General features: G+C 35.5%; 1 protein-coding gene across 1 annotated transcript; it reads right to left on the bottom strand.

Annotated features, from left to right (window-relative positions):
- Nucleotides 1–5,679: 5,679 nt before the first annotated feature.
- On the bottom strand, nt 5,680–6,435 carry LOC111913194 (kunitz trypsin inhibitor 5). Its single transcript, XM_023908913.3, has one exon. The coding sequence runs from the start codon at nt 6,433–6,435 to the stop codon at nt 5,680–5,682; it is 756 nt and encodes a 251-aa protein (XP_023764681.1).
- Between the last annotated feature and the right edge of the window lie 8,653 nt (nt 6,436–15,088).

A 15,088-nucleotide genomic window follows, 5' to 3' on the forward strand; every position in this document is an offset into this window, starting at 1 on the left:
CACGGAGTGCCAGTCTCTGTGATTTCAGATATAGACGTATAGTTTACTTCCATATTTTAGAAGAAGTTCCATGACGAGCTGGGTACTCGTCTGCATTTTAGCACCGCTTTTCACCCGCAGACAAATGGTCAGAGTGAGCGGACCATCCAGACTCTGGAAGATATGTTGCGGGCGTGCGTGTTAGACTTTGGTGGTAGCTGGGATACTTATCTTCCTTTGGCTGAGTTCTCATACAACAACAGCTACCACGCGAGTATTGACCGTCCTCCCTTCGAGATGTTGTACGGGAGAATGTGCAGGACCCCGATATGTTGGGGCGAAGTTGGCCAGAGGGTCATGGGGAGCACCGAAGTGGTGCTCAAGACGACCGAGAGGATTCAGCAGGTGCGGAGTAGGCTTCAGACTGCTCAGAGTCGGCAGAAAAGCTATGCCGACAAGCGCCGATCAGACCTGGAGTTCCAGGTCAGAGATATGGTCCTCCTGAAGGTGTCGCCATGGAAGGGCGTCATCCGATTCAGGAAGCGGGGAAAGTTGGGCCCCAGGTACATTGGACCCTTCAGGGTTCTAGCCCGGGTGGGCAAGATGGCGTATCGGCTGGATCTGTCAGTCGAACTCAGTCAGATCCACAACACCATCCACGTGTCGCAGCTGTGGAAATTCCTAGTGGACGACTCAGCGGTGGTTCCTTTAGAGGATATTCAGGTTGATGACAGCTTGAATTACATTGAGCGGCCAGTAGCAATCATTGACCAGAAGTCGAGGGATCTGAGGAACAAGAGGATGGAGCTAGTGATAGTGCAGTGGCAGCACCGGAAGGGTTCGGAGTGGACTTGGGAACCGGTAGAAGAGATAAGGGAGCATTATCCCGAGCTTTTCCAGGAGCGAGCGGCAGACTTCGAGGACGAAGTCTAAAATAAGTGGGGGAGATTTGTAGCACCTGGTTCCTGTTATGTATTTTAATCTAAGTATTTTTGCATTTTTAGCTGGAACTCGGCGAGTTGTATTCCTTAATCGACGAGTAGGGGCGAGATATCAAGCACGTTTAAGTTGGCGACTCGACGAGTCCATATCCTGGACTCGGCGAGTCCGCCGTTCTGGAAGAAACCCTAACTTCAAGGGTTTGCACCCTATTTAAACCCCCTTATGCGCCCTAAGCTCGCCCACTTCACTCTCAGAGCATCCTTTACCAAACCCTAACCCTCCCCTTTGTGATTTGAGTGTTTGTGTGCTTTTCCTTGAATTTTGAAGAAGAGAAGGAAGGAAGGACCAAGGAGAAGGAGAAGAGCAAGGATATAGAACTCAATCCAGAGTTCATTGAGCTATATTTCAGATCTTTTCTGTTGCCATGATGATTTTCTATTAGAAACCCTATTTAAGCCATCTTTATCCACTTCCTAGCTTGATTGTAATATAGAGATCATATTGAGTGGAATGGCCTTTGAATCTAGCTAGGTTTGAGCTTCAAGAGTTCAAATCTACTGCCTTTATGGAGCCATATTGCATGAAAACCCTAGATCTACTCTTTTAGTGTATTTTGTGCCTTAAAATCCTTCATTGGTGTTTATCTACATGTAAAGTTGGAAACTTTACGTGTTAATCGAGCCCTAAGAACCCATATCTATGGATGGAATGCTCTGGATTCAAGCAAAATCTAGTATATAGTGATTGCATGCATTTGACTCGGTGATTCGTTCTTCAGACTCGACGAGTCGATTCGCGAGTTCCCGATTTTCCCCTTTTGAGTTATGCCGAGTGGGATCAGGGAGCTATAGGTGGACTCAGTGAGTCGGAAGCCAGACTCAGTAATGGAGGGACTCGGCGAGTCAATGCCCTGACTCAACGAGTCCAAGGCAATCTTCTTGCCTCAAGAACATACTCGACGAGTTGTTCATACAACTCGGCGAGTCACAGACCAGAGTGTTCATCGGATGAAGATGAACTCGACGAGTTGTTCATACAAATCGACGAGTCGGATGAATGACCATTGGATATCTGTATAGAAGGAGAACTCGTCGAATCAATGCCTAACTCGACGAGTAGGGACGAGAGTGAGGACAATCGACTGGATAGGGACTCGATAGGTTGGCGAGCCAACTCGACGAGTCGGTTCAACTGGAAGTTTGACTTTGGCTTTGACTTTTCACTTGGTCGGGGGTAAAATGGTCATTTTACCCAAAGGACAATTAGCAGTGTTTGATTGAGTGTTACAGTCGTAGGATTTCCGGAGCAGCAGCAGCAGACAGACAGTTCCCGCGCAGATCAGCAGCTACTTCAAGGTGACTTACCTTCTAGTAGCGGTGGGTCTACGGCCACAATGCCGACCCACCAGTAGGAGTTGTGTGTTAGATGATTGTCTTTGTGATATCATCTAGGTTGGCTACTACCTGATATGTTATATGCTAGCTTGATGTGTTATAGTAGTGGAGTTCGGTTGTTAGGACTGAAGGGTAGTCAGACACCCCAGATACGTCTGACAGTATGTGATGTTATGATTATATGCTAGCATGATTTGTTATATGTGTTAGGGGTAGTAGGAAGGGAACAGTCCCCAAGTTCGGTTGTTAGGACCGAAGGGTAGTCAAAAACCCCAGAAACGTTTGATAATATGTCATGTTATGATATGTGTTAGTAGTAGTGGTAGGGGGTGAAATAGTCCCCGAGGTTCGGTTGTTAGGACCGAAGGGTGGTCGGCACCCAGAATGGCCGCACGGGTAGGACGGCACCCCAGAATGGCCGTACCGGGTAGGTCGGGCACCCCAGAAATGCATGACAAGTATTGTATGTTATATGATTGTATGGTATGTGGTACGATGGGGGAACTCACTAAGCTTTGTGCTTACAGTTTTCAGTTTTGGTTTCAGGTACCTCTTCATCGAAGGGGAAAGAGCTGGCACGGTAGCGGCACATCATACACATCCACGGTTCTCCGCCTTACGAGATTGTTCTGGGATTTGTACTCTGACATTTAGTTGATTTCATATTTTGGTTTTCAAATACGATATATGATTGTGAAATGATTTGATCAGACGATGTTTTATTTACAAATGTTTTCCAAATTATTGATTTAAAAATGAAATTTTGGACGTGAAAATTGGGTTGTTACAGATAGCCACTGAACTGAGTCTTCTCAACATCCGTAGGAAATCAGTAGACCTCAACCCACTATCACCGGACTTGCACTCTGCTACTGAATCGATGTCGAATATATACTTTGATCTTGTGTGTGTGTGTGTTTGTTCATAGTGAAAGTGGGTGAAGATCTATAAGTTTGTGGGTTAATCTAAGTTGCAGGAAAAAAGTGAGAATCAATTGCTTGAGAATTGAGGAATCGGAGAAATTGATTATTTGCAAGAAAAAATTGGAATCTCTGATGTTCGAATTTGATGTTCAAATGGATTATGAACGAGGTTTGGATCGGCGGTAGGTTTACACAGGAGAGAGAGAGAGAGAGAGAGAGAGAGAGAGAGAGAGAGAGATGTGGGTCCCAAATTAGTTAATTATTTTATTTTTCATTTAAATTAAATAGAAAAAGCATAAAAAATATATCAGAAGGGTATAATAGTCTTTTCAGTTTACTGAGGGACTAAAAACGCAACGAAACTAGGTCAAAAGGACCACCAATCCGAAAAAGTTGTGGTTTGGCCTAAAATCCCAAAAAAATATATACCACAAGGACCATTTTTGCAATTTTGTCTTTTGGATTTTTTAGTCCAAATTAATTTTTTTTAATGAAAAATCCTTGAAATCGGTTAACATTTTCAGTTTAACTTATTATTATTATTATTATTTATAGTTTCAACATTTAACTGTTGAGGTGGTTGCTGGAAGCCTCGTTGGAGCACCACCAAGGTACGTCGTTGTTCATCGAACAATGACATTTTTTTTTGCCGAAACCACCGTAAATCGAACCCCCACAAAGTATGATCAAAATCCCACCCACGAACCACTTTATTTCCCACCAATATCCGATGTGCGTTGCCACTCAAAAGTCGTCGAAAATTGCCTCCACCACTTCCGTCCATGGATCGAACACATGGAAGGTGACGAGACTGCCATCTTTCGACTCCCTTCAGCCTCGGTCAAAAACCCCGAGAAGATCTAGGCCAATCCGTCAGCATATTTACCTCCTACAACCACATCTCTTCGACGTATGTCGCCACCCTTTAACCCACCTCCAACCACCTATTTCCAAAGTAGTCACCACTACCATGACCACTGAGGGATGCACAACAAACCCTCGTAAAGCAAGCTCCAGTAGCATCTCGTAGGAGGTCTCTATCGTCGTATGCCACTACAACCACCGAAAAGTTCAACCACTTGCCAGAAGCTTAAGATTCACTAGAGAACCCACACCCTTGTACCAACGGTGGTCCGAAACTCGTATTTGGTTCATATCAGAGGTCAAAAACCGATGGTCGATGGTGGTTTGACAAAGTAAGCTATGGGGATGGTGGGGTTATCTGCTGATGTAAGGGTAATTTGGAACAAATGGTCATAATGAAACATTTATCCTGTTTCTAGGATTTTTTTTATTGTAAAAAAAATTATTTTATACTATTTCGTAATCTAACCTAAAATATTGAGACTTTCTACATAATACCTGAAAAAATAATATAGTCAATTCTTGTTGTTTTAAGATCCTATAAGTTTGGTTTTTTTTTTTTTTTTTTTTTTGGCTATTTAGTAAATAATTCATTTAACTTTATAGATTTAAAATCCTATAAATTGGTTCTTTTGGTTGTTAGTCTACAAGCCATTAAACTCAATAAAGTTTAAAGACTGACACGATATTGCCAAAACCATCCATTCAATATCTATATATTTTTACTTTTACAACCCACAACTCATTAAATAAATATATACAACTTTATTTTTACCATCCACAACTCATTAAACGCAACCCATTCAGCTCCACTCCATATTAATTATCATCCCACTCCACTTAACTTATATATTTTATCCTAACAAAGACTTATTAAACTCGTATACAACATGCATTGTGGATACTTGTTACCCTCAGTGGATTATCATTAACCATATCTAAAATGCCAAAGTTATGCGAATCCATGCAAGTAAATTAAACTTGTACCACGTCAGAAAAACACACGGATTCAACAACGGGGTGTTACTCCTGAAGGAGTAACTTTTGTTTACAACTACGAAATGTTTCTATTTAATTGTATTAAAATTAATTTTTAATTTCAACATTGTTGACTGTTGATAAAGTATAAGACTATAAGATATCTTGTCACTATCTCCTTATAATAGTTGGTAATAAATAGAAGATAAATCTCTTTTATAAGAGAACGTCATGTTTTTCCAAAATATTTTGAAAGAGTAGTTGTAAACAAATGGCTCCAATCTTTATTGGTCCTACGTAATCCACATGTTGATTTTATTTTATCCATTAACAAGTGTCATGAATCGGGCATTTCATTCATGACACCTTTCATTTGGCTTGTAAAATCTAACAAAAATGTCACCATCGAAGGTATTTCGTACCCACAAGTTATTTAAATCAACGTAGAAAACTAAACAAGCTTTAATGAAAACTTGCTATTGAGAGTTACATGCTTTTATTAATTAGATTTATATAAAATTGGCATTCTAACAAGCATAGTTCTATAATAGTCACTAACTTTATTTCTTCATCAACAACAACGAGGGTAACTAAAAGAATTATTCGGACCTCATTAATTTCCCCGGTTGACTAGATGTGCTGACTTTGACCATTAATTGGCTAGACGAGCGTAAAGAATTTGTAAACACGACAGGGAAGATAGCATCCGTCCGACCAAGATATCCCTTGCCATCGGAATCTCTAACAACGCCGACGTTATAGCAAGTAAGATCAGTACTCGTCGTACCACATTTAAACGGGCAATGCTGAATCTGGTAGCTCTGCAATCCCGGCATCACATCATCTTCCACGACCTGAAAACAACTTTCCGGCTTGTTAAACTCCCCGCCGGTGGTCACTATTTGAACAGAAACAACTTTATCACCATCTTTCTTCTTCTTATGTTTAATATTCGTCAGAAGATCGTCTTCGTCGTCCTTGGCCGCTGTCGCCGTCGTTACCTTCCATATGTTCGATCCATGGCAAGGGTTTACGACATCAGCTTCGATAGAAACGGGGTAAGCTCCACGGATGATTTCTTCGTCGAGAATTATGGGGTTGAAGGTGAATGGAGCTCCATTGTTGACCTCGAAAGACTCTTGGGTGACGTTGAGTGGACAAGCATCTTTGGTGTTCTGAGAAAGCGTGAGTCCGCCGCCGGAGCCACGGAGGAGGGGGAGTATGTAGTACGGGATGCCCCTTAGAAGCTTGTTGCCGGTGGAGTCGTAGATTATGCTGGAAGCGGCGGAGAGAAGTGAGAGAGTGGTGATGAAGATGAAGAGATTGACGAAAATGAATGAAATAATTAGCTTCATGCTTATAAATAAGTAAATGGGTGTGTTTCATGAATGGTATTTATAGATGAAAGAAATAAACTTTGTTATTGTATTTTTGTTTTATTTTAAGAATTAATGTAAATAAAATTATTTAAAAAACGTATATGTGGAAGTAAAACGAAACCGATTGGAAGAACATTCTTCAAAATCGACAATAAGTTTATTGGACCCGCACATGTAAGAAATATTGGGAAGGATGGGCGTAGATATGCAATAGATGTTTGAGATCGGTTATTTAAAACTATTTTATTTTTATTTTTTATATTTTTTATAGAGTATTTAGACTATGTTATTAGGTGATACCTGAAAAAATAGTTGTTAAATAAAAAGTTAGTTGATAGCTAAAAAACTAACTAATAAAAAATAATGTTTAGTAAACTAACTGAAAAACTAGTTTGAAAGATATAAAATGACATTTAGAAAATATGTTTTCTATAATTATTTAAAGGGTATATTTAGAATATTAAAAAAAAACTCCTAAAAAATTAGTCTAAAGCTGTGTTTGAGGCATATTTTTCGAGTTTTTCTATATTGTCATGTTTAACAAACCAAAAAGTAGCTTATAAGCTAGCTTTTTGAAAAGCTACTTAAACTAGTTTTCTTAGGAACTTTTAAAAAAAATTTCAAATACACCCTTTAGTTAATTATAGAAACAAATACTCTTAAATATCATTTTATATATTTCAGCTACCTTTTCAGCTAGTTTTATCAAACGTCATTTTTTATCAGTTAATTTTTTAGCTATCAGCGAACTTTTTATTTAACAGCTCTTAGCTAGCTTTTTAGCTCCCAGCTAGCTTTTCAGATCTCAGCTAACTTTTCAGCTAACAACTATTTTTTCAGCTAGTACGCCAAACATAGCCTAAGTAGTTTTTTAAAAAACTAGCTTATAAGCTACTATTTGGCTTCCCAAACATGACAATTTAAAAAACTTCAAAAAATAAGCTAGCGTATCAACTAGCTGTGGTGCGCCAAACACAACCTTAAAAGTTTAGCTGATGTCCAAATGAAATTAACACAAATATTTAAACACTACAAGAATTTATCCCTGTGGCGACAACAAAAGTCATCGCTAAAAATACAGCTACATCGACGACATGCGTCGCTATAGCTTTTACCAACTTTGACCAGGAAATCTATGCCAACGACATGGCTTTGGCGGAAACAAATATCTTTTACGCGGTTTCCTGGAACCTTATGCCGACGACAAGTCGCCGGTATATGTTGTGTAAATTATAATTTCCTTTTAGTTTTATTCCACGTTCTAGAGAAAAGAACTGTCGTCGTTTTCGCGAAAAAGTGCTATGCAACGACTTGTTGTCGGCATATATATGTGGCGATTCGCGTGAAAATGTGTTTCGATGACATGTTGTTGGTACAAATAATTATTTTTAATTTTTTTTATTTGTGTGAAACTCAATACGGCATCGTTTTTGTAAACCCTATACCGACGGCATGTCATCAGGATAGGGTGCTAAAGTCTTAAAATACCCTAAACCCCTGTCATTCATAGTCACGCGCAGGGAGAACTCCCAAATCTCTCTCTCTCTCTCTCTCTCTTGACTGGCGACTGCTTTTCTGACGCTCATTAATCGCATTTCACTGTATAAACTTCATCCATTATGCTTTTCGTGATTTCACATATTTTGGGTCCGATTTTGACTTTTTTTGGTTTAATTTCTAGAAATTCGGCCACCACCACCCGTCTCCAGCCACCATAGTCCGACAACACACCACTAATGCGATTTAATTGAAGGTTCACCGGTATTTTGCTTCCTTCGTTTTACTTTTGCTGATTTCATAGATTTTAGTCACAAATTTGAGTTTGTTGTGTTTCAATTTGTAGAAATCTGGACACTAGTCTCTGACGACTCTACCATTTGTCTCCGGACACTACTAAAGGGCAATAGGTAAACCGACAATGTCCCTCTTTCTCATGTTTGAATTTGGTTTCAGTTTTTAGTGTCTGCATTTTTTTTGTTTCTTTTTCTAATTTGGTGTTATTTTTCGTTGAGTAAACCACCATGGCATTTCACAACGACGTGGTTTTCTGTTTTGGGGGTTCTTTCCTGTTTTTCTAATTTCTCTGAAATAGGCAAAGGTATGCTTCTTGATTTTGTAATTAAATGTATAAAATGCATTTTGTTATTTGTTGCTTTTTTTAGGAGTACATATAAGATGCTTGGAATATATAATATGCATGATTTTGTTATTTGTTTAGGTTTACTAGTTTAAGTACATATAAGATGTTTGGATTTGGATGTATAAAATGTATAATATGCACGATTTTGTTATTTGTTTAGGTTTACTAGTTTAAGTATATAAAAATGCTTCGAATTGGATGTATAAAATATATAATATGTATGATTGTCTTAGTTGTTTAGGTTTACTATTTTGGATGTATAAAATGTATAATATGTATGATTGTCTTAGCTATTAAAAGTACGATGCTATAATAGAAAAAAAATCATATTTAAAGTATAATGCCATAATTGAAAAAAACAAAAATAAGATGCTATAAATACTGTAAATATGAAAAAGAAGTGAACAAATAGAATGATTAATAAACAAACTAATAAAAATATGTTGTTATTACAGAAAACCTAACTACAAAGGTTATTAACAACAACGTACATTTTTAGTTTGTTCTAGTGATGATTCTGATTACTTATAATATTTGTTTATTAGTTTTGTTGAAAGTATGTTTATAATATATTTTGAATGTTTATAATATTTTTAAATAGATGGCAGCACATGTCGCGAGGGGATATGGAGGAGATGACGGGGAAAGACCTCCACATGGGGGCACACACAAGATAGTAGCGGGTTGCGAATCTTATAAGTTACATGGAATTCTTAAGTATTGGATATATTTTTAAAGTTCTAAATTTCTAAATTTCCAATTATATACGTCAATGTAGCAAACCCGAAAAGAGTGTGTGGCAAAGGAAGAAATTTGAATATGTATACAGCGTATAAGGTCAATGATGACAATCCTTTACCTATGCGAATTGATAGTGACGGGGAGACCTATGGATTCCTAGGGAAAATTGGCAAAATATTAAAGAGGTTGATCTCAAATTTGGTCACATAAAATGTACCACTCCATTATAGGTATCGGCAGTGTGTCCCTTTCGAATACAATGAATCTATGTAATCTGAGTTAGAACTAAGTACACTAATACTTTTTATATGCAAAAAAATTATACTTTTTAAATATTTCTTTTATTAATTATTTTTTTAATTACATACATATAAAGAACACATCGCGAAATGTCATTTCGAAGAAGTCGGTGGATATGAAGTTGTGGAAACTGCAAGAAAATATTCACCGAAAGAAATTGACGCCACAACTTGTAATGATTTGATTGATCAGCTTTTTTGGAGGAGGGTTTTATGAACCAGTCGGTAAAAGATAAAAAATATAGGGCCAAATTTCCACATACAAGTGCTCATGGTTGTAGGTCATATGTTGAAAGACGTCATATGGAGGTAATAAAGTTTAATTGTATTATATGAAAATTTTATTAATACTTATATAAATATATTAGTTGTTTTTAGCTTATTATAGGTTGAACAAGGACTATGCCCACAACATATTGAGGGTTGGAGGCAGATGAGCTTCAAGGAAGGTCAAGGTTGGTGTACACCGCAAGCAAGAGAAGATTAGGTAAGTAATAAATGAAGTTAATACGTTGTTAAATATGTTGTTGTTGTTGTTGTTGTTGTTATTATTATTATTATTATTATTATGTTTTTTAAGGTTTTATATTATTATTGTTCTAGTGTTTAAATATAGTCATTTGTTTTAATTAATGTATGTTTATTTTTTTTTCTTTATTTTAGGAAATGATTCAAGCGGAGTATACGAAGATGCACAAAGAGGTCAGGGAGGGCGGACATGTAATTGAGTTTCATTGTCTTAGTCGTGCCCTCGGTGAGAGACACGGATATACTCACAGAGTTGGAAGAAAACCAAGAATCAACAATCATTTAATTCCAAATCAACCTCCTTCCAAAACTTCCAAATCGCAATATCAAAATATGGATAATACCCAATTTGTTGCATTAACCCAACAAATGCAACAATATATGCAATAAATGCATCAAATGTATAATAACTCATTAGTGGCCATAATTCATAACTTACAACCACCACCAATGCCACAATTTCAATATAATCCCAATATGTTTCCACAAAATACCTCCGAACCAACAAACGAGACCGAGAAGACGGATGACGATTGTGATGATTGATCTTTTATGTTATTTTGAACAAAGTTTGTTAAAGACTTATTTTTTTGGAATGTAGTAGACTTTAAGTCTTGAATTTGAACTATGATGGTTTGTTATGCTTATTTAGTGTTTGACATTATGTTGTACATTTTCTGGATTTGTTTAAAAAACATGTTTTGTGTATATAATAGAATCTATGAAAAATATTTTTAAAAAAGGTTATACCGACGACATGTCGTCGGCATAAGTCCTAACTGTAAAAAGCAGTTGTGACCTACATCGACCAAGAAGTCATCGCTAAAATTCAAAAGGAAAAACTATTACCCACTTTTTCCGACGACATGTCGTCGCAATAGGTTAATGTGTTCTGACGACATGTAATCGTTATAAATTACCTCTATACCGACGACAAGTCGTCTGTATAGGTAAATAATAAAACTCTTTTTTTCTTCGAAAACCACATCCGACGATCATTTGCTGACGACTCGTCATCTGTATAGGGCCCTGTCCCGACGACTTTTTCAACTTCCACCGACGAGACTGTACCTACGACTTTCTATCGATGACTTGTCCTCTGTATAGGCTTTCCCGACGACATGTCGTTGACATATGAGTGGATTCTTGTAGTGAAATTAGCTTATAAGCTAATTGCTAACTTATTTTATTTTATTTTTGATAAAGTGTATATATATATATATATATATATATATATATATATAGGGCTAGGTTATAATGTAGATGAATAACTATTGTGTGGACGTGTGGACAGTGATATTCTATGAGAATTACTAAAAAATAAGTGATGGGATGTCAAGTCCACCAAGCAAATTACACACTTTGTTTGCAAATAAAACATAATATAATGGTAAAAATGGGTATCGATCCTTGGGGAAATGGTTGTATTCAATCACCAATGCAATTCAATAGAACTAGTGAAATCAAACTAACTAACTACAATTAAACTAAAGGGGGGGGGGGGGGGGGGAGGTTTGATTACTTGAAAACTAAAATACTTGAATAACTAAAAACCTTGCAATTAAGCAAGTTGATGAGATGCTCAAAGGTTGAGAATAATTGGTTAACTAAGGCAATTCAGCACAATGAACATTTGTGTGTTTATCATTAGGATCTAATACAAAGCTTATCTTTCATCCCAAATTGGTTATAGCAATCATGAAGCATGATATGCTAAGATTCCTCATAGGTAGTATGGAGGTTGGGGAAGCCCACAACACACCTTCTTAATTAAGATCAAGGGTCAATTGAAGCAATTAATCCCAAGAAATCAATTAGCCTTAAGAATGAAGGAATCCCTAATTCCTAGAGGATGTCAAATGCTTACACATCCATAAAAGAGCTATGATTCATAAGCTAGAGATGATTTCTACCATCATAAAGCCTTTGTTCTAGATAAATTCAATGATCCACTGCAAAATCAATGAAACAAATCAACCATTGCTCAATCAAATACTAAGCTCATGATCAAAGCATCAAATAAGCATAAGAATTGTAAACTAGAATCATAAACATGGAATAAATTGATAATCAACATAAATCCTTCAAAACCCACAAACATTCATTGGTTTTCAGCCAAAGTCAACCAAATAAGAGTATTAGCCACTCATGGCAACAAAGTAACAAGAACAATAATTAATTTGCATCAAGAATCTACCTAAGACTTGAAAAGATGAAAGAAATTGAGTATTTTGCTCTCCAAATCGTCACTTGCAGGTCTCCAATGGTGGAAAATTCGTGAATGGGCCTGTAGATCTGATCCTCAAAGGTTATGGTGTGCCAAATGACCAAAATGCCCAAACTGGGCAGTTGCGCGGGTACCCGCACGACGAAAATTCCACCTGCACAGATGTTGCTGTAATGCTATTGGTCCTTACATTCCACCACTCCACCCTTCCACTACCAAAGATTCCTTTGGTCCCCCCTGTCCATGTAATTTGAATCCACCAATCATCATTTAGCCACCAAATGGATGCTCCAAGCCCAAAATTAGAAATTTATGATCCATCTTCACAAGCCCAAATAATCCAACCTAATAACTTTCAAAGCCCAATTCTTCTTCTTTGATTCCGCCAAGCCCAATAATGCCTCGGGAGCCCACTAAGCCCGTCTCCAATCAACCCGCAACCGCAACAAGCTCTAAAACCCTGCAAAATTCCTCATGCAACATAAAAAGCACCCGGTACGATCCATACTAAAGAAAAATAAATAAAATACAATGCAATAATGATAAAAAGATCTAAAAATCTAAAATAAACTAATAAAAATAAGGAAATAAAATAAGCTATCAATAAGTTATTTAGTAATGTGAACAAGTTCAACCTCACACAATTATTTTCATTTCTATTCATTCTCACTAAATTTTATTCACTTTTGTTCTCACACATCGTTTGTCAATTCATTCTTACAGAATACGACTCAGTAAACATCCTGACAACATTCTGACAGAATGTGAATAATAATAAAAAGTCTATAATAACATTATAGACAATTTAATTGGTGAAAATGCGTGCTAATGACAATAGTTATGTAAGATTGAACGTATTCACATTATCAAACAACATATTTTCTTTTTCATTCTCACTGAATAACACTATCCACACGTCCGCACAATAGATGTCAATCCACATTTGAACCTAGCTATATATATATATATATATATATATATATATATATATATATATATATATATATATATATATATATATATATATATATCATAAATCATACATACTTATAAAGCTAGTATTTTTTCTTGAATCTCATGCATTTGAAACCCCCTTTTTTAACTTGTGCAACTCAAAAGTTTTTTTTAATTATGATTTAACACTAAAATGTTTTATAACTTAATTATGTTTAATTAGCATTTAGTAAAAAGTTTACTATAAAAAGGCCAATCTTTTGGGAAGACGTGCATACAAATCATATATAAATTTTAGAAAGAAAACAAACTTAAAGGTTTTTGTGCTGGGTTGAGGGTTTATGACCACTTTTGGATATATGCTATTATATTGATCATATGTTATATACGGTGATGCCGAAAATATTTAATTAAATATGTTAACTATGTTTTTTTTTGTTTTGTAATTGTACCGTTTAAAAAAGATAATTAATTAAAACTCATACATATGTTATACTTTTCATCTCTCTCTCTCTCTCTCTCTCTCTCTATATATATATATATATATATATATATATATATATATATATATATATATATATATATATGGTTAGGTTATATTGTTTCTAGTAACTATTGTGTGCCAGAATGCACAGATCTGGACCACCAGATGAATAGAATCAACAATCATTATCTGAGGGTCTATGATATTACAATATGGTAGCATGTATCCTATAATCACACAAATTTAAGCAAAATGGTATTTTGGTCAATTAACCTATTTTAAAAAAAGAAATTTTTTGATTTTAAGGGATTATTTATTCCCTTATTTTTAAAAAATCTGAATTTTTTAAATTAATTCTAATTCAAATTTTAATATTACTTTTAATAATAACTGATTTTATTATGTCAGAATGACAAAAAAGTCAACAATAAACTAATTAACATATTGCGGTTTTATTTTTGCAGAATATTGTTTCATTTAATATACTTTTTATATTAAACATGCTTAAAGAACTATACAACATATTATCAAGAATAACATTTTCTAAAGAATACGGATTTTATTATTTAAGAATCACTATTTACATTCATGGGTAATGAAAAAGACTATAAACAATTATTACAATCATTCTAAAAAAATTATGACTAATAATGGTTTAACGATTACATTTATTCTTAAAGATTAAAATTAAAAATGGTTAAAAAAGAAAAAAAAAACATCAAAATCTAACAAAAACACTACTCTATTCCGAACGAATATTATTGCTAAGAAACAATTTATAAATTCTGATAGAATACATTCTGTTAGAATACAAATATCTTTCTCCATGTTTTCTTTGTTTTCCACATTAATGGCAACATCTTCAAAATCTAAATTCACAAGGAAAACATAATCAGCTTTCAAAATAGTAAAAATTTTAGTGCATTAAATAGAATAAAACAATTAATCCATATTTCATTCCAACATAATTGGAATTCGTGATTCAAAATCAAAATCAAAAGGCAATTGGATGAAAAATTCATAGATGAGGGTTCATTTTAATTAATAAAGTTTGCAAAGTAAATGATTTACACAGGAGGGTATACCTCCTGTGTTCGGTTTCTAAGAGAATAAAAACTATAAAAAATATCCATATTCCATTCCAACAGAATTGGAATTCTTGATTCCATTCCGATAGAATTTGAGTTCAAAATTCAGTTACCGTATGCATTCTATTGGAAAAATATCAAAGTGAAAAATGCATAAATCAGTGGAAC

Source organism: Lactuca sativa, chromosome 8, assembly GCF_002870075.4.
Source record: "Lactuca sativa cultivar Salinas chromosome 8, Lsat_Salinas_v11, whole genome shotgun sequence".
Taxonomy (NCBI): Eukaryota; Viridiplantae; Streptophyta; class Magnoliopsida; order Asterales; family Asteraceae; genus Lactuca; species Lactuca sativa.